The 20,388-nt window shown below is 34.6% G+C and overlaps 1 protein-coding gene and 1 non-coding gene across 5 annotated transcripts; one reads left to right on the forward strand and one right to left on the reverse strand.

The window, feature by feature from the left end:
* The first annotated feature begins 1,779 nt into the window (after positions 1-1,779).
* LOC110650557 (protein FAR1-RELATED SEQUENCE 5) lies at positions 1,780-20,173 on the forward strand. Of its 4 annotated transcripts, none has more exons than XM_058148511.1 (5): positions 1,795-2,195; positions 2,924-3,363; positions 4,888-5,075; positions 18,912-18,965; positions 19,586-20,173. In XM_058148511.1, exons 1-4 carry the CDS (start codon positions 2,036-2,038, stop codon positions 18,925-18,927), a joined length of 804 nt encoding a protein of 267 aa, XP_058004494.1. In that variant the 5' UTR covers positions 1,795-2,035; the 3' UTR covers positions 18,928-18,965; positions 19,586-20,173. The 4 variants fall into 4 exon arrangements, with proteins under 4 accessions (XP_058004497.1, XP_058004496.1, XP_058004494.1 ...); XM_058148512.1 differs by having other exon boundaries at positions 1,796-2,195; positions 19,636-20,173; XM_058148514.1 differs by lacking the exons at positions 4,888-5,075; positions 18,912-18,965 and having other exon boundaries at positions 1,780-2,195.
* LOC131181121 (small nucleolar RNA R71) lies at positions 7,425-7,531 on the reverse strand. Its single transcript, XR_009149749.1, has one exon. It is a non-coding gene; the product is annotated as a small nucleolar RNA R71 (small nucleolar RNA).
* Positions 20,174-20,388: the final 215 nt, after the last annotated feature.

The following is a 20,388-nucleotide window of genomic DNA, read 5'->3' on the forward strand; positions in this document are numbered from 1 at the left end:
TCTAATTCACCTGTTTGGATGTCTATCAGCTATCAGCTGCACCAAACAGTTAAATCAAACATCTTCTAAATAAAATCAACAATTCTAACATAAAAAACATTTTTTAAAAATATTTTCTTTAAAAATTATTTTTTAAAAAGATTTTAAAATATTAGAACTCACGTATTCTTTTTGTAAAATTTTAAGAATTATATAATAATTTAATTAAGAGTTATAATATAATACACCCTATAAAATTTTCACTTCTCACACGTTTATTATATACTAATTTTTTTTAAGTGTATGTTGCATGTTATTATTCTCATTATATATATTTATAATTTAATTTATTTTTTTATTATCATATTGTTATAAATATTTATTTAATTATTTTAATTAAAATATTAATTTTAATTAATTATATAGATTTAAATTTTATTGCCAAAACAGAGGAACCTTCATAAAAAAAAAAAAAAAAAAAAATATATATATATATATATATATATATATATATATATATATATATATATATATATATATATATATATATATATATTTACAGGAGAGAAACAAAACCATCACATACTCCTCATCGTCCTTTCCATCTCGAACAGGAGATTCAATAAAAAAAAAAAAAAAAAAAATATATATATATATATATATATATTTACAGGAGAGAAACAAAACCATCACATACTCCTCATCGTCCTTTCCATCTCGAACAGGAGATTCAATACAATCAAATCAAAGAAAGAAACATAATTACCAAGATAAAAAGATTTTCGGTTTGGTTTTTGAGTTAGTTTGAGTTTTGATTAATTTATAGAATTGAACCCATCATTTTTCTAATTTTGACTTTTCTATTTTATGAATTTTTATATAGTAAACTTAAAGAATAAAAATATATATAAAAAAAATGCAATAGAATAAGTGTGAGTTGATAAACTAAATTGAATTGATTTTTGTTTTTAAATTCAATTCACTTTAATCTCTTTTTATTCAATTCAGTTATTATTATTATTAAATAATTTAATTTTTGATTATTTCACTTAGATTTAAAATCGAATCAATTGATGGTATATTTCGAAATTATTTTTTAGGAAAAAAATATTATTTTTATTATTAAAAAAATAAAAAAAATTATTTATTATTTTAATATTTTTATAATTAAAATTCAATAAATATAAATTTAAATCAATTTTTAATATTGGATATATTTTAAAAAAAAGTATTTTTATCAACGGCAAGCAGCTTTTTTTTGTCCCTATTCCATTGTTATAAAAAGTCTTTCCAATGGTACTTGGTCTAATGCAGTTTTATTAAATTTGGATCAAATTGGTTCATCAGATTGGTGAAAATGGGTTTGAATTTATAGTTAAATTAGATGAGAAAAGAATTAAACCCAATACCTTATGAGGCCTTTAAACCCACAACCTATTGATCTAACTTAATAATAGTATATTTATTATTTAATATATATATCTTTTATTCTAAGATAATAAATTTTATAAATAATATGTTTATTTATTTTTTAATATATAACTAATATTCTATAAATATTAAAAATGGAATTACGCATTTTAAAATTTTTTTTATCACTTGTATATATTAAAAAGTAATTATAATATTTAAAATTAAATATTTTTATATTAAATTTAAAAATATTATTAAAATTTATATAAATATAATTTAATAAATATTGAAATTTTTATTTTAAATTATTAAAATTTAATTAATTAAATTTATTTATTTATATTAATATGTATTATATTTAATTAATTTTTAATAATTCACTAACTAAATTATTGATCAGCTGATTGAACCATTCACTGTCCGTCCAGTCTCTTCGCCCGGCTAACCTCCAAAGCCTGGTTTAATAATACTGGTTTAATGTGAAGATTCGAGTGCGTGGCTGAATATAAAAATGGTCCTTTACTGTTTTGCCAAGCATACTAAAGATTTGCTGCCGAGGCTCGCATGGTAAACTTATGCTATTTGCGGCCCAAAAATCTAATCTTGAAAAGTGGTCAACGGATGGGTGGGGTCTTGCCTTTGAATGTTTCACCACGTTTCACTTGCTGTTTTAATCTGTGCTCTTTCCAAGCAAGAATCCCAACTTTCCCAGCAACTTCCCTTTTCAAGTCTTCCTGAAAAAATCCCATTTCCTCAATTCTCACCACAGAAAATAACAGAGGAAGCTTGCTTCTTTAGCCTGAGTAAGTGTTTTTCTCTCTGTATTATTTACTTAAGACTGTAATTTCTTTCCTTTTCTCTTCTTTGTTGGATGCTTTAACTAGAGTTTCATGAGTTTGAATCCTCCGTACCAAGGCCTAAATGATCTTTTAAATTTTGGGAATTGGGTTAAATGAGCAAAGCTTAGTTTATAGTCCTATTCCTGTAGTAATTTCAAGAACTGCTGGGAAGGAAAGGGCAGAGATTTCTAGTGAACAAAACCATGTTGCTTTGTTTTGGTGGTTCTTGTTATAATCTGAAATAAAGGGTTTCTATTAAAAGGAATAAAAAATTGAACTCTTTTTAGGTTTCCAAAGTTAGCCTGAAAACGTCAGTGAATTTTCTAGTTAGTAAAGTTATGTGGTTGATATTTTGTATTTGAATAGCGCCATAATTCGCTTGGTGAAGTGAATAGGTGAAAAGTTAAATGAACTGCATTATTGAGGCCTTGCTATAGTGGCAAAAGATTCAACGATGAAAACCTGCAACTAGGAGATTCCTGGGTATATTCCCACTAATACTGGGTTATTATTCTGGAGATATCTAATTGTTTGTTTGTATTATTTTGTCCTTTACAATGTACTTTGGCATTGTTCAATTGTAAATATAACAAATTTTGATGTATATCCAGTATTTGTAGCTTCAACTCTTATCTTTGGGGCTAAAACAGCCAAACAGTGCAAAAGTGTAATCATTAAATTTTGTGCAACAGTGGATACAAGGATGGATGATGCTGATGGAAGACTAGAAATTTCTAGGGGAGGGGAGCCGAGTCCACATGAAATTGACAAGAATCAAGAACCATATGAGGGTATGCTATTTGAGTCAGAAGAAAGAGCTAAAGCATTTTATGATGATTATGCCAGACATGTGGGGTTTTCAACGCGTGTTTTGTCTTCCCGAAAGTCAGAACGTGATGGATCACTCATCTCTCGGGGAATAGGTTGTAGAGGAGGTTCAGATGGTAGGAGAAGAGGTAAAAGCCATATGCAAGATAAGCAACAAGAAGGTTGCAAGGCTAAGCAACAAGAAGGTTGCAAGGCTATGATTTTGTTGAAAAGAGAGAAGCCTGGGAGATGGATTGTTAGAAAATTTTTGGGGGCCCATAATCACCCATTTGTAGATCAATTGCCAAAAAGTCGTCAAAAGCTTGTAAGTTTTTCATACTTATTAACACTACATCACTTTTGGAGATTGGAATCCTACTCTTATGAATTCTATTAAAAAAAAAAAAAATCATAGACAAGAGGAAGCTGTTGTATGTGCCTTTGTTCGATGAGCTTTTGTTCCTCTCCAATGATGTCTTATTACTCAATTGCTTTTTTTTTTTTTCAATTTTTTTTTTCAATTTTTTGCCCTATTGGTTTACATGAAATCATGTTCTTTCTGTTGTGTAGTTACTAGTGATGTTATGTCTTGGTAATCTATATTTACTTGGATATTGCCTGAAACTTTGTGGTTTATTTGCTTTTTGTTCACTTGAAGTTGGAATAGTGCCATTCTGGAAGATTGTAAAGTTTCCCACCTTAAAACTTAGGCCCTTCAGTTTTGGAGTTAGTCTTCTTCTGAAAATTTTCTCAGATTAGATACTCTTCATTTTATTAGAACAATAGCAGTGACCCAATTTATAGTTCAACATCAAGGGCTGTTCATTGCTACTACCCAAAGGAATTAGGACTTACAGAGCTGCTTCCTTAAAAATTATGACATAATACATAAATTTGGCCTAACTGTATTTCTTGATCATAGAAGGTGGTAGAGAGCAACCCTCTTGAAAGAGTATAATGATGTAATTTTACTGGTCTTGAGAAGGTGTCAGTGGAATTGTTTACTTTTTTGGCCTTGTTTGATTCCTGTGATCTTGTCAATGTTTCTGCCTTCTTTATGTTAGTAACTTGAAATATTTTTCTACTTATAGTGGGTGTGATTTATTATAAAATAAAAAATCTTTGGCATTCCCTGCTTTTGGTAACCATTCCTTTCATCTTTCTTATTGTATGTAACTCCAATTGTTTATTCTCTTTCTAGGATTTCTTGTCAGTTGTACATGATGTTTGAGACAGTCCATTATATGATAAGGGTTCAAAAATATGATTCTGAATTCTCTGCCCTGTGAAGATAAACTCTTTAAACTCTTTCTATTTTCGAATTCCTTTTTGTAAAGAAAGAATGCTTCCAATGGATGCATACCTGTTAATTAGGATATGGTTATCTCATTTGTGAGAATGGTTCTCCTATTCAGGCAGGAATGATACCAATATACTAGAAAGGGAGAAGTTTGACAATGCTATTGCCACTTAAATTTAAATATTTTTGGGTTTAGAATTTGTCCAAAGATTGCCTTTTATGTGTCATTCACTTGGTTTCCATGAGAAGGGAATATAGGATGAGGATGATAGATGCTCTAGGAGGGAGGAATAGCAACAAAAGTTATTTGTTCTAATTTAACAGTTAGGATTATATTAAGGATCTTCATATCTAGCAAGTTGCTTTTAGCTGGTAGTTTCTGGTTTTGCAAGACAATGATCTATAAATGGGTAGCACATGAAGGTGCTGATGGACTGTATGAAGAATGGAAACTGTAGTTTGTGATTAAAGAACCTATAACTTATTTGTTCTACACTCTTGTTCAAGCTTGTGGATTAATTAGTGATAATATAATTTTTTTTTTTGTAGGATGAGAAGGATAAGAAGATTCAGGAATTAACTACAGAACTGCGCATTAAGAAACGGTTAAGTACAGCATATCGAGAACAGTTGCTTACATTTATGAAAGATTTTGAAGACCACAATGTTCACTTGTCAACAAAAGTTCAATTAATTTTTGACAATCTTAAAAAGCTTGAGGCAGAAAGGCAGGAGCTTTTACTGATGCATACATTTTGCATAGTCATTTAGGTCTAATTTCATAGCCATTTTATTCTATTATTAGTTATTTTTAGCTAATTTCATTAGTAAATTAGTTAGTTTTTTATAATTGTCGATTTTGGATTAATTTGTAATTTTTACTTTGTTTTGTAGGAAAAATGGTGTTTTTGAAGGACTGAAGAGAAATTTTGCCATTGAGGAGTGACTTCTACAGCCAAAGATGTCAAAAACAAGTTTTCAAGCTGAAATATGCATTGACCAAATTGTGCATAACTTGCCGCATAAGCTATGCAGATCTGCATAAGGAGAAAAATCACTGTTCTAATACCTGCCGAAATGTGCATAAGGAGACTGCATAGCTTATGCACATTCACGCCTCCCTTATGCACTCTCATGGAATTGTGCATAACCTATGCACCAAGTCATGCAGTTTCGCATAAGTGAACCAGAACCAGCCGAAAACTGCATAAGGGACTGCATAACTTATGCAGTCCACTTATGCAGTCCCATAAAGAGTTCATTAATGAGCTAGCAGAAGATTCCCTCAGAAAATCCCTCCTAGAACACACTATTTTAGGGCTCCATGTCAGAAAATGTTATAAATAGTCCCATTTTCCCATTTTAAGGTGAAAAAAAGGGAAGACAAGGAGCAGAAAAGGAAAGGAAGAGGAGAGGCAGAATTTGAAGAGTCACTTTCACCTTCCACACCATTTTCAACCAAGATTTGCAGATTTATTTCTTTCCTTACATTTTTCTACATTTCTAGTGTTTAATTTCTTATTTCTTAGCTTAGATTAAAGCTTCATTTCCTTATAAACTCATAATATCTTGTAAGCATTATGGATAGTGAGTAATTTACTTTTGATTCTGGAGTAAGGGTTGTAATATTTGAGATATTTTGTGGATTTTGATTGGGTAATCTATATTTTGTGGTCTTAATGAGTTTTATTCACTTCTTGTGTGCTTAATGACATGCTTAGTGTAGGATCCCATTAAGTAATGTTCTTCATCCATGGTTGAAGCACCGAAAGGAGAAGGCCTTGTGATAGATAATCAAGGAATTAGACTTAATTAACTTAGATTAAGAGGATTCACAGATTAATTAAAGAACTTAATGGGTCTTAATTAATTCTAACTCCACGAAAGTAGGATTAGATTGATTAAGGCACTCTTTGTCTCACTCGAAATGGAATTCAAAGGAATTAAGAATTAATCTCCTTAAAACCATTAGTTTCACAAGATTGGATAACCAATTTAAAATCCCAAAATAGCTCGAATATGAAATCCCGAACTTCGGAATCGCCTTTTTACCATTGTTAATTTTCAATTGAATTTAATTGCTTGCCATTTTAAATCTTGCCATATTTGAATTTGCTTATTTCAATTTTATGCAATTTTAGTTAAATCATTATATAGTTGAATAGATTATTAATTTTGCACATATAGACTTCATACTCCAATACCCATTCAATCTATTGTTTTAATTTTGAAATTAGTTCAATTTAGTCAACTTTTTATATCAAAAATTCAATCATTAACTCAACTCCTCGTGGGAACGATATCTTTACTGTATTACTTGTACGACCCGTGCACTTGCGGTTGGGCCACATCAAGTTTTTGGCGCCGTTGCCGGGGAGTTGTTTGTTTAAGATTGAATTCTTGATTATTTTAGTTGTTTATAGTTTTATCTTTGTTATCTTTTCATTTTGTGTTTGTTTGTTCTTTTTCAGGTACTTTTAATCTTTTATGAGAAGAGCTAGAAGCACAAGTGATACATCATTATTATTCAATCCTGAAATTGAGAAATTTTGTAAAGCCAACAAGAAAGAAACCAGAAAAAGAAAATAAGCTTTGAGAGAAACCGAAATTGAAGCAGACATGGCTGATGAAAGAATTAGAATTGGTGTTGGTAATGCTGGAAATGGTCAAAACAATGAAAATGAAGCCCAAGGGAAGAAGTTGTTAATGCAAACGTGCCTAGGGGAAGTATGATGGATCATGCTTTTTCTCATTTTGATGACTTGAGAGAGAGCATAGCAAGACCAAGAATTGATGCAAATAGCTACAAGATGGATTTTGGAGTTCTTCAAATGATTCAAAATTCTCAATTTGGAGGACATCCTTCTGAAAATCCACACACACACCTGAAGAAGTTTGCTATGATTTGCGACATGCAAAAACAACCTGGAGTGTCTGATGACGCAGCAAGATTGAAGCTATTCCCGTTCTCTTTGAAAGATAGAGCATTGGATTGGCTTGATTCTTTACCTCACAACTCCATTACAAATTGGGAGCAACTCACTGATGCATTTTTTGCACAATATTTTCCACCTGGAAAAACTCAAGAACTGAGGAATCAAATGACAGCTTTCAGACCAAGAGAAGATGAAACTCTCTATGAGTCATGGATGAGATGGAAGGAATTAGAGAGACAATGCCCACATCATGCCATTCCGAAATGGATGATAAACCAGAATTTTTACACAAATGTCACTCCTGCAATTAGAGGGATTATTGATGCTCAAACAGGAGGAGAATTTATTATGAAGCATGAAGATGAAGCTTATGAGCTATTGGAGAAAATTGCAAAGAATACTCATCTTTGGAGTAGTCCAAGAGGACCAGCTCCAACTCAAAAAAGGAAAGCTGCTAGAATGTATGATCTTGATCCATTCAACATGATTAATACAAAGTTTGATGCACTTACTAATGTTTTGGCTAAGAAGATGGAAGACTTGAGTATGTTGGTTAGTTCAACATCATCATCTGGAAGTTCACAACAAGTGGCTTATGCAGAGGAAACTACCAGCTGTGGAGTAGATTATGGAGAACAAGCAGCATATGTTGGTAATTATGGAAACAAACATATGGGGAATTCTTATTCTCAAACTTATAATCCAAATTGGAGGAATCATCCCAACTTTTCATGGGGAAATCAGCAAAGTCAAGTTCTAAATCAGAATTTTCAACCACAACAGCAACAAGGAGTTCCATATCAGCAAAATAGGCAACCATTGCCTAATTTTCAGCAGAAAAATATGAATCCTCCACCAAAACAGCAAGAACAAAATTCCACCACTGAAGCTTTATTGCAACAGATTCTTGCTAACCAAAATAAGCATGATGAGGAGATGAGAGAGATGAAAGCAAGGCTAGAACAGATGCAGACACATAACAGAATGCTGAAAAATCAGATTGCACAACAAGCATCTTCTTCAGGTGCCAAGTCTTTTGGAAAGCTTCCAAGTCAACCAGAAAACCCAAGAGAGCAGTGTCAAGCTATTACTTTAAGAAGTGGGAAAGTTATAAATGATGAGAAGAGTGAAAACAGTGAGAAGAGAGAAAATGAGAAAGAAACTGATGAGAGTGAAAAACAAGAGAGTGCAGAAAAATGTAAAGAGAAAATTGAAGAGAGGGAAGAGAAGTATATACCTCCTGAGCCCTACAAGCCACAACTTCCCTTTCCACAAAGATTTCAAAAAGCCAAGCTTGATAAGCAATTTGGGAAGTTCTTAGAGGTTTTGAAGAAACTTTACATAAATGTGCCGTTTGTTGATGCTCTTTCACAAATGCCCTCTTATGCAAAATTCTTGAAAGAAATTCTCTCAAACAAGAGGAAACTTGAAGACCATGAGACTGTAGCTTTGACAGAAGAATGTAGTGCTATCCTTCAAAGGAAACTTCCCCCAAAGCTCAAGGATCCAGGGAGTTTTTCAATTCCATGCCACATTGGGGAATCATGTTCTACAAAAGCTTTATGTAATCTAGGGGCTAGTGTTAGCCTTATGCCCCTCTCCATTTATGAAAAGCTCAATATGGGAGATCTTAAGCCAACCCACATTTCTCTTCAGTTAGCTGACAGATCAATCAAGTATCCTGAAGAGATTTTGGAGAATGTGCCTCTGAAGGTTGGAAAGTTCTATATACCTGTTGACTTTGTCATCTTGGACATGGAGGAAGATTCTAATATCCCAATCATCTTGGGAAGACCCTTTCTAGCTACAGCAGGAGCATTGATTGATGTTAAGGGAGAAAAGCTGACTCTTAGGGTTGGTGAAGAGCAATTGGTTTTCAATATTAATAACACTATGAAGAAGCATCATTCTGAAGCTGATACTTGCTTGAGAGTTGATATTATTGATGAGCTGGTTGAAGAACATTTCAGAAAGAAATATCCAGAAGATCCACTTGAAAATTGATTGGTTCATGGAGGAGGCATAGACTATGACAACCCTCATGTGGCTGCATATGCTCAACACTTAGAGGGTAGTCCACCATTCATTTCTGCTCCAGTTTTTCAACTCATACAAAAGGAAATAGCAGAATCTAAGCAACCATCATTCAAGGAAGAAGATGCACCTAAGGTAGAACTTAAGCAACTTCCTTCTCAGCTCAGGAGGATGCCATTTGGGTTGTGTAATGCACCAGCCACTTTTCAAAGGTGCATGATGGCAATCTTTTCAGATTTCATTGAAGACATAATGGAGCGATGTGCAGATACTGACATTGTGTTAAACTGGGAGAAGTGTCATTTCATGGTTCAGGAAGGGATAGTGCTTGGACATTTGGTGTCTAACAGAGGAATAGAGGTTGATAAAGCCAATGTTGAAGTGATAGAGAAGATGGCTCCTCCTACCAATGTCAAAGGAATTCGAAGTTTCCTAGGACATGCCGGGTTCTACAGACGCTTTATCAAGGATTTTTCTAAAATAGCCAAACCTTTGTCTAATTTGTTAAGTAATGACACACCATTTATATTTGACCAAGAGTGTTTGGATGCCTTTTGCAGGTTGAAACAAGCTCTTATCACTGCACCAATCATGCAACCACCTGATTGGAGCCTACCTTTTGAAATTATGTGTGATGCTAGCAACTATGCAATTGGGGCTGTTCTTGGTCAAAGAAAGGACAAAAAGGCTTATGCTATTTATTATGCTAGTAGAACACTGCATGAGGCTCAAACAAATTATGCAACAACTGAAAAGGAATTTTTAGCAATTGTCTTTGCATTAGAAAAGTTCAGACCTTACATTATTGACTCAAAGGTGGTTATATTTTCAGATCATGCAGCCATCAGGTATTTGCTCCGTAAAAAGGAAGCTAAACCTAGGCTCATTAGGTAGATTCTGATGCTACAAGAGTTTGATTTGGAGATTAGAGATAAGAAGGGAGCTGAAAATGTAGTTGCTGATAATCTTAGTAGGTTGAAATTGGATGATGAAGAATTGGATAAAATCCCTATTGATGAGTTTTTCTTGGATGAACAACTTTTCTCTCTTGTTGCTAAACTACTTTGGTATGCAGACTTTGTGAATTATCTATCTTGTGGAGTTTTACCTCTAGGTATGACATGGCAACAAAAGAAAAAGTTTTTGCATGAGGTGAAATTTTATAGATGGGATGATCCTTTACTCTTTAGGAGATGCTGTGATGGTTTAATAAGGAGATGTATTCCTGATGAAGAGACACAGAGTATTATGCATCATTGCCATGCTTCTGATTATGGAGGACATTTTGGAATCTCTAAAACAGCTAGTAAAATTTTGCAAGCTGGTTTCTTTTGGCCAAATCTTTTTAAGGATGTGAGGAAATTTGTGTTGGATTATGATAAATGTCAAAGGAGTGGAAATTTGTCAAAAAGAGATCAAATGCCCCTAAATAATATTCTTGAAGTGGAATTATTTGATGTTTGGGGAATAGATTTTATGGGGCCATTTCCTCCTTCATATGGTAATAAATACATCCTAGTTGGAGTTGACTATGTGTCAAAGTGGGTGGAAGCTATTGTAACTCCAACTAATGATGCTAGAGTGGTAGTGAAATTCTTGAAGAAATTTGTCTTGAGCAGATTTGGAGCTCCTAGGGCTGTAATTAGTGATGGGGGTTCCCATTTTTGTAATAAGCAATTTGAGAGCTTAATGAGGAAGTATGGTGTAGTGCACAAGATAACTACCCCATACCACCCTCAAACTTCAGGACAAGTTGAAATTTCTAACAGAGAGCTCAAACATATATTGGAGAAAACAGTGAACAATTCTCGGAAAGATTGGTCTATCAAAATAGATGATGCTTTATGGGCATATAGGACTGCCTACAAAACCCCTATAGGAACTACTCCCTTTAGGTTGGTATATGGTAAATCTTGTCATTTACCTGTGGAGCTAGAACATAGAGCATATTGGGCCATTCAGACCTTGAATTTTGATATTAAGCAAGCTGGTGAAAAGAGACTATTGCAACTTAATGAGCTTGAGGAATTGAGGATGGATGCTTATGAAAGTGCCCGTATTTACAAAGAAAGAACTAAAGTCTGGCATGATAAGCATCTTCGAAAAAAAGAATTCAAAGAGGGTGATTGAGTTTTATTGTTCAACTCAAGATTGAAATTGTTCCCTGGAAAACTTAAATCAAGGTGGACTGGTCCATATAGAGTTTCTAAGGTTTTCCCTTATGGAGCAATTGAAATTTAGAGTGAAAAATCTGAGAATTTTAAGGTTAATGGGCATAGATTGAAACATTACATAACTGGAGACCCAATAAAAGGAGCAAGCTGTTACAAGCTCTACAATCCCTCACCTCTTTTCAGTGAAATTCATGAAAAGTCCAGCTAAGGACTATAAATTAGCCCTCTTAGGAGGCATCCCAAGTCCTTTTATTTTGCTTTTGCTGATTTACTTTTACTTTCATTACTTTTGTTTTTATGTTGACTCTCCCAAATTCAATTTTTGACATTGTTGAATTTTGCCCCTTGTAGATGTATTTCAATGAAGAAAGGCTGATAAACTGCTGGGGCTGTTACCTAGTTTATGCAGAGAGGAAGATGAAATCTGCAGCAAAAAAAAAAAAAAAGGGTGTCTGCAGCAAATGGCTTGTGTTTTTGGTGAGATTGGGTGTGTAACTTTTAAGTATATGTGTTTTTAATGCTAATATGGTGGTAAGTTGGTCATTTTTGTAGTTTTGAGAATATTTGGGTTGTGGAATTCAAGGTGGACAATATTGCATTCTCTTGGCATAACTTGGAGAGTTCATTTCATCATTTGTAGATAAATGCAACTTTATGCAGATTTTATTGAGTTTTAATGTGCTAAATGTTGATTTGCAGAATTTGAGTCAAAATGGCATGGGTCACAAATTTTTTATGCAGGATCCATATTCTACAAGCTTGTGCGATTCATTTTTGATGAACTTTGTATATATTGATGTGTTTTTGATGAAAATTTCTCATAGTTTATGCTTCATAGAATTACATTTCTTCATTTTATGGTATTTTTCACACTTGCAAATCATGTTCCATTGCAATCTTAATCTTGTTGAATTGTGCATAAGCAACTGCATAGCTTATGCAATCCTGCATAACCACAATTCTTGCCATTTTCATTCATATTGCAAAGTGCATGAGAAGAGTGTATAGCTTATGCAACTCTGCATAGCCTAATTTTGTCAAATTTCATATCTTTAGAAACCTGCTTAAGCAGAGTGCATGACTTATGCACATTTGCATAACTTTAAATTCCTCATTTTCTCTCTCTGCCGAAGTCTGCATAAGGAGGGTGCATAACTTATGCACTTCTGCATGACCAAAAACTCTGAATCTCCAAACCTGCCGAGGGGTGCATAAGCAGAGTGCATAACTTATGCACTACTGCATGAGCTATTTCTCTAAAGTCCAAAACCCACCGAGGGGTGCATAAGCAGAGTGCATGACTTATGCACTTCCGCATAACTAAAAACTCTGAATCTCAAAACCTGCCGAGACATGCATAAGCAAAGTGCATAGCTTATGCACTTCTGCATAAGCTCACATTCTGAAAATCAAAACCCACCGAAGAGTGCATAAGCAGAGTGCATAGCTTATGCACACTTGCATGACCACCACCCCAAAATTCCAAAAGCTGCTGAGACATGCATAAGCAGAGTGCATAGCTTATGCACTTCTGCATAACCTCACATTCTGAAAATCAAAACCCACCGAGGAGTGCATAAGCAGAGTGCATAGCTTATGCACACCTGCATGACCACTCTCCCTGAAGGTCAAAACCTGCCGAACTGTGCATAAGGACAGTGCATGACTTATGCACTTGTGCATGAGCTATTTCTTTGAAGTCCAAAACAAGCCGAGACATGCATAAGTAGGGTGCATAAGTTATGCACACTCACTTTTCACTTATGCAGTCTTACACAACCTAATCCAAAACTCCTGTCGGCACCCATTTCTCCCGCCTCCCGTATTTTCTGTTCCCGACCGTCCATTCCCCTCCATTTCTCCCGACATTTTCCTCCTTCCCTTCTTCTCCACACCTATTTCTGCCGCCTAAACCCTAATCTCTTCGTGCATATTTTCTTTTCCCCTCATCTCCTCCATCTTCTCCATCGGCAATGGAGTCGCCTCCCCATTCCCGTCCAGCTTCTCCTCTCGAGGTCTCGCCATTGTCAACGCTACCTCCCAATCCCGATTCCCCTCCACAAGCGACACCCCCACCACCTCCCACAACCACCTATAAGCGGAAAGTTAGGTCGAAATCTGTGCGACTCATGTCCTCTGCCCCTCCTCTATCCAAACGCAAAGAACCACCCACCCCATTTTCAGAACCACCACCCAAAAACCCCAAAACCTCAGCCTCCACACAAGCCAAATCACCCTCTTCCAGCAAAAAGCAAATGTCAGCAGTCTCATTGGTTTCAAAACTCCCTTGGTCTCTTCCTGATGCAGTTCAAAAGGCAGCGTTTAAGAGACTTAAGGAAAGAAAGGTGCAACCCACTAGGTATATTTCAGTGGACTCTCTCCAGTCACTTGGTTTATTTGACAATGTGGTTGCCTATCTTGATGGTATGGGTTGGATGGAATTTGTGCACAAGCAAGAAATTGTTTACCCAGCCTTAGTATTGGAATTTATTTCCTCATTCTCTGCCAACCTGAAATTGCATGATGTAGATTTTAAGCCAACTATGAAATTTCGATGTTTAGGGCAAATTAGAGAGTTATCATTGGATCAATTTCATAGCATTTTTGGTTTCGCAATTGATGGGCTATTTAGAGTGCCATATACTGGGGTAGAAGTAGCAAATAAGGGTATTTGGAATGCTGCACAATTTTGGAGAATCATCACAAACCAACCTCAGACTTTTTCTGCTGGCAGATCAAAAACCTCTCAAATACTTGACCCTGCACTTAGGTTTATTCATAGACTGATTGCTAGCACTATTTTCGGCAGAGGGACTAGTTCTGGTGCTGTGGGGAAATCTGAATTATTCATGTTATGGTGTGCTTTCCACAAGGTCAAGGTCTCCCCTGGTTATTTCTTTTGTGAGCATGTGTTGCATATTGCCACCAAATCCATAGGTGACATTGTCTTGGGTGGGCTCATAACTGTCATAGCCAAGCATTTTGGTTTTAGTCCTGAAAAGCACCCAATACCAGCACTTGTGGACACCTTATATTTTGATACTGCACACCTATCCAAAACAGGGTTCAGTTTGCCACATTCTGACATTGCACAACCTGCAGCAGAAACTGAGCCCATTGCACAACCAGAAGCCCAACCTTTCCCATAAGTTCCACAAAGACTCTCATCAACCTACCCCACCCCTCACCAACAGAGACCCCAAAGATCTTCTCGCCACCCACACCTCCTACAGCTGAACCTTCCTCATCCACAGCCCCTCCTGCCTTCAACACTAAAGCCTTATTCACCTACCTTGACAGGCTTAGTGATGATATATACTTTATGGATAGGAAGCTTGACACTGGTCTTGATACTCTCAAGGATCGTCATGATCACCTATTTGACCTTGTCATGGAAACCAGGGACAAGCAGAAAGAATTGAAGGAGATGGTGAAGCAACTCATGATCTTTCTGGGAATGCCACCTCCACCTCCATCACCTCCTCCAGCACCATCATTTCGACAGCAACCAGCAGCTACCAGCCCCTTAGCAACATCCTTGGACAAGGGCAAAATAATAGAACTAGATTAGTTTTTGTTTTACTTTTGTTCCAACTTGTAGGACTTTTCCTTTATAAATATGTTCAAACATTTATAGTTTGTTTTGAATTCTGTTTGTTTGTTTTGAATTAGTTTGTTTTAAATTCTGTTTTTCTTGAAGTTTCATTGGATAGCTATTACATTAGTTTTCTTTGATTTTCATTGCACTTATTGCCCTTTGGTACATATTTGCCCATACTCTGTATATATTTCAATGCTTCTACTGCTGGTTGTACATTTCCCCTTGCTAATCATCATGCAGCAGCTTTTGTATACACTGCACAGGCTATGAATTTCCTCATGCAAATATTTTGCATAGCCTGTGCAACCCTTTCTGCTACTTATGCAGAACTGCACAGGTTGTATTCCCCTTATGCAAATATCCTGCATAGCCTATGCAACCCATATTGCCACTCATGCAGAACCGCATGACTTATGCACCCTACTTATGCACTTGATCTGGACAGCATTTTACTCTGCATAACCTGTGCAGCTTCTTATGCATCCCTTTATATCTTGAATTCTCCTCTGCCCCATACCAGGTAACTCTTTCTTTTTGCTCTTAATTTTCACTAATCCTGGTTATTCCCTTTGCTTTGAGTTTTTATAATACACTACTTGAGACATTGAGGACAATGTCTAATTTTGAGTTTGGGGGTGCACATTTTGATTTTTGCTTCATTTTTCACATTTTGAGTATAGGAACATCTCATCCCATTTCATTTACATATATTGTAAATATTTTACATATACATCCACACATACATATACATAACACATTTACACACACATTATACATCACTTAGAAATTGTACACATTGCATACAAATAGACTTCCTCCATTTAGTTAATGCATTACTCATTTTTAGGAATCATGCATCATGCATTAAATTCTTTTGCCAAATCCCTTGAGTATTGAAAAGTTGCCTATGATAGTGATTTGACTTACCTTTAGTAGGGTTTGTGGATTGAAAGTTTCCTAAGAGGTGCAAAGTTTTGAAGTGTTATCCCTTGCCTATATCTTCTTAGCCAAAAAGCCACCCAACTAGTCATTTGGAGATGGAAGTGTTTAGAGGGAGTTATTGGATATAAGGTAGTCAAATGATGTCTCACCAATCCTAGAACAAATATTCTAAACCTTTCAAGGCGAAATACCAGCTTATACTTGAAAAGAGAGATGATTAGACATTCTTTGATTTAAACCTTCTCATTTTAAACCTTTAGCCTTTTTCCTAATTAAAATTAACCATTGCAAACCCCTTTGAGCCTTTTTATTCCTAATTTTTCTTGAAACCCTTATTGCTACCTAGCCAATGAACCAAACACTCCAACCCTTTTCATGAGGATAATTGAATATAAGGTACACTTTATAAAAAAAAAGAAAAAAAAAAGAAAAAAAAATATACAATAAAAGGGAGAAGAAATGCTTGTCATCTTGTAAAAAAGTGCTAGTATATGTGCTTTTCACCATTGTCATTCAAAATGAAAGAAATCCACCCAAAGTATTAAAAGAAATGAGTTTGGGTGTGGCAAATTTTAGGGACAAGCATCAAAAGAAAATGCAAAATACAAGTTTAAAGTATCAAAATGTCCCTCCATTTTATGTGTTTTGTAAAATATGCTAGCACTTGACAATCCTCATTGTGTATTTCTCTCTCCTATATAAAAAAAGAGAGAAAAAGAAAAAAAATATATAATAAAGTGTACCTTATGTTTCAAAATTGAAAATATTCTCATGCTTTGAAGCCTTTTTACCCCTTTTTCTTCTTAGCCTCATTTTGAACCCCATGGCCTCATTACATCCCTAAAAAGACCTTTGATCTCTTGATAGTATTTGCTACATTAGTGGAGATAGGAGTAGGGAATTTGCCTATGGGATTGGAAAATTATCCATTCATTCATTTAATTCCATCATTCTATATAGAGACACTTTGGTTATTGATGGTCCTAGAATTCCTTTTGAGCATGACTCTCTCTTTTGATTGGTTGGTTTGGGGATTTTGAATGATAATTGACTTGATGGCTAAGCGGTGAAAGCTTGGATAAGCATTAAATTCTTTGCATTTTGAAGGATGGGTATATGGATTGCTGGTATGGCTAAAGGGGTGTTAAGTTACTGTAATAGGTGATTTTCATAGCTCTTTGGATAAGGCACCCCTAAAAAATTTTTGCATCACATTCTAAAGTTTGCTTGAGGACAAGCAAAAGCTTGAGTTTGGGGGTATTTGATGCATACATTTTTCATAGTCATTTAGGTCTAATTTCATAGCCATTTTATTCTATTATTAGTTATTTTTAGCTAATTTCATTAGTAAATTAGTTAGTTTTTCATAATTGTCGATTTTGGATTAATTTGTAATTTTTACTTTGTTTTGTAGGAAAAATGGTGTTTTTGAAGGACTGAAGAGAAATTTTGCCATTAAGGAGTGACTTCTACAGCCAAAGATGTCAAAAACAAGTTTTCAAGCTGAAATATGCATTGACCAAATTGTGCATAACTTACCGCATAAGCTATGCAGATCTGCATAAGGAGAAAAATCACTGTTCTAATACCTGCCGAAATGTGCATAAGGAGACTGCATAGCTTATGCACATTCACGCCTCCCTTATGCACTCTCATGGAATTGTGCATAACCTATGCACCAAGTCATGCAGTTTCGCATAAGTGAACTGAGTAATCAGCGCATAAGGGACTGCATAACTTATGCAGTCCACTTATGCAGTCCCATAAAGAGTTCATTAATGAGCTGACAGAAGATTCCCTCAGAAAATCCCTCCTAGAACACACTATTTTAGGGCTCCATGTCAGAAAATGTTATAAATAGTCCCATTTTCCCATTTTAAGGTGAAAAAAAGGGAAGACAAGGAGCAGAAAAGGAAAGGAAGAGGAGAGGCAGAATTTGAAGAGTCACTTTCACCTTCCACACCATTTTCAACCAAGATTTGCAGATTTCTTTCTTTTCTTACATTTTTCTACATTTCTAGTGTTTAATTTTTTATTTCTTAGCTTAGATTAAAGCTTCATTTCCTTATAAACTCATAATATCTTGTAAGCATTATGGATAGTGAGTAGTTTACTTTTGATTCTGGAGTAAGGGTTGTAATATTTGAGATATTTTGTGGATTTTGATTGGGTAATCCATATTTTGTGGTCTTAATGAGTTTTATTCATTTCTTGTGTGCTTAATGACATGCTTAGTGTAGGATCCCATTAAGTAATGTTCTTCATCCATGGTTGAAGCACCGAAAGGAGAAGGCCTTGTGATAGATAATCAAGGAATTGGACTTAATTAACTTAAATCTAGAAATAGACTAAGGATTAAGAGGATTCACAGATTAATTAAAGAACTTAATAGGTCTTAATTAATTCTAACTCCACGAAAGTAGGATTAGATTGATTAAGGCACTCTTTGTCTCACTCGAAAGGGAATTCAAAGGAGTTAAGAATTAATCTCCTTAAAACCATTAGTTTCACAAGATTGGATAACCAATTTAAAATCCCAAAATAGCTCGAATATGAAATCCCGAACTCCGGAATTGCCTTTTTACCATTGTTAATTTTCAATTGAATTTAATTACTTGCCATTTTAAATCTTGCCATATTTGAATTTGCTTATTTCAATTTGATGCAATTTTAGTTAAATCATTACATAGTTGAATAGATTCTTAATTTTGCACATATAGACTTCATACTCCAATACCCATTCAATCTATTGTTTTAATTTTGAAATTAGTTCAATTTAGTCAACTTTTTATATCAAAAATTCAATCATTAACTCAACTCCTCGTGGGAACGATATCTTTACTGTATTACTTGTACGACCCGTGCACTTGCGGTTGGGCCACATCATTTACAACACAAATAACTCCCACAAGCAGAGCTTACCCACATTTCTTCATACTAGTTAGTCTTGCCTCTTTGTTTAGTTTAATTCTTTAGTCTAGGAGTAGCAGTTGTAGGATGTTCCATGGTTGTTGAATAGCTCTTTATTTGAAGTAAAAGAACTTCCACATGCAGAGCATAACAACATTTCTTCATACTAGTTAGTCATGCCTCTATGTTCATTTTAATTCTCTTGTAGTGGTAGTAGGATTTTTTTGAATGTTCCATGGTTATTGAATAGCTCTCTATTTTCCTTTTGATGGTTTCTGATATTGAAGTTATTAATGATGACAATTGGCTATTAACAGACCTGATGATATTAACTTAGTTGTTGTGTATTTTTAAAATGTCATCGTATGACTTCTTCACCATTAGTTGTGACCTTGTCTCCTAATTTATGTTGTAATTTCTTTTATAATGGCAGATGCCAGCGTAGAAATTTTCAGAAATATTAAGAGTATGAATCAGGAAACTTGTTTTTAAGTTTTCACCTAGAAGCTTGAGTTTGTAATTTGAGAGGTTGTTTAAAACATGAAAGTATCAAGTTTTCACCAGCATTTTGCTTAGGAAGCATACAATTTCAGATTTCCATTGCTTTCTTTACCCAATTATCTTTTTATCTTTCCATCTTCTTGTTGCAGAACAAGTATAGAACCTGACCAACAAAATCTAATGGAACATTCCTTAATAGGAACTGACCGACAAAAAAGCAGTGAGAGTTGCTTTCAGGATATCACAGTTACAGCAATAAGAGTAAATCAGTAGTCACCAATTTCATGGCTGTGTGGTTGCTCCTCCTTCCTGGGACGGGGAAGTTTGGATCTCCTAGATGGATGCAAAGAGGAAGCTGGATGATTATGTGCATGCATATGCATGAACTAAGCATATTGAGAAGTTGCAGTGGATAATATTCTTCTGCTAATTATATACTCACGCAATGCGGCTTCAAATTGGTTTTCATGCATACTCCAAAGGCAACAGTAACATTTCTGATTATCTTAGGGTTAATGATGGATGATTTGGTCCAATGTTTAAATGTTGAGTTTAAGTTAATTGCTTGAATTGAAATTTTCTTCATTCAGTGGATTGTTATATCAATGTTTATAGCATTTTTTAATTTCATTAAATTTTTTTCGAGTCATTCCAGTCTCTATAGGTTAGGAACAAGTGTGGTATGTGAATTGTGAGACCTTGGATATTTAAGGATATCTATTTTGATTGATTATGAAGCTTAGGTATGTGAAATAAATAATTGCTTGATTATCAATAAGAAGTTACTGATACTTATTGATAATTAAGGCTCATCAATTTATTAATAAAAGCATATATAATAGAACGACAATACGTAGGTACCAAATTTTATTATTTGTCTATGCATGCATGCACATAGTAGAATACGACAGTGATGAAACTTTAATATCTTAAACTAGGAGGAGATCTTCAA

The sequence above is a fragment of the Hevea brasiliensis genome, chromosome 6, assembly GCF_030052815.1.
Source record: "Hevea brasiliensis isolate MT/VB/25A 57/8 chromosome 6, ASM3005281v1, whole genome shotgun sequence".
Taxonomy (NCBI): domain Eukaryota; kingdom Viridiplantae; phylum Streptophyta; class Magnoliopsida; order Malpighiales; family Euphorbiaceae; genus Hevea; species Hevea brasiliensis.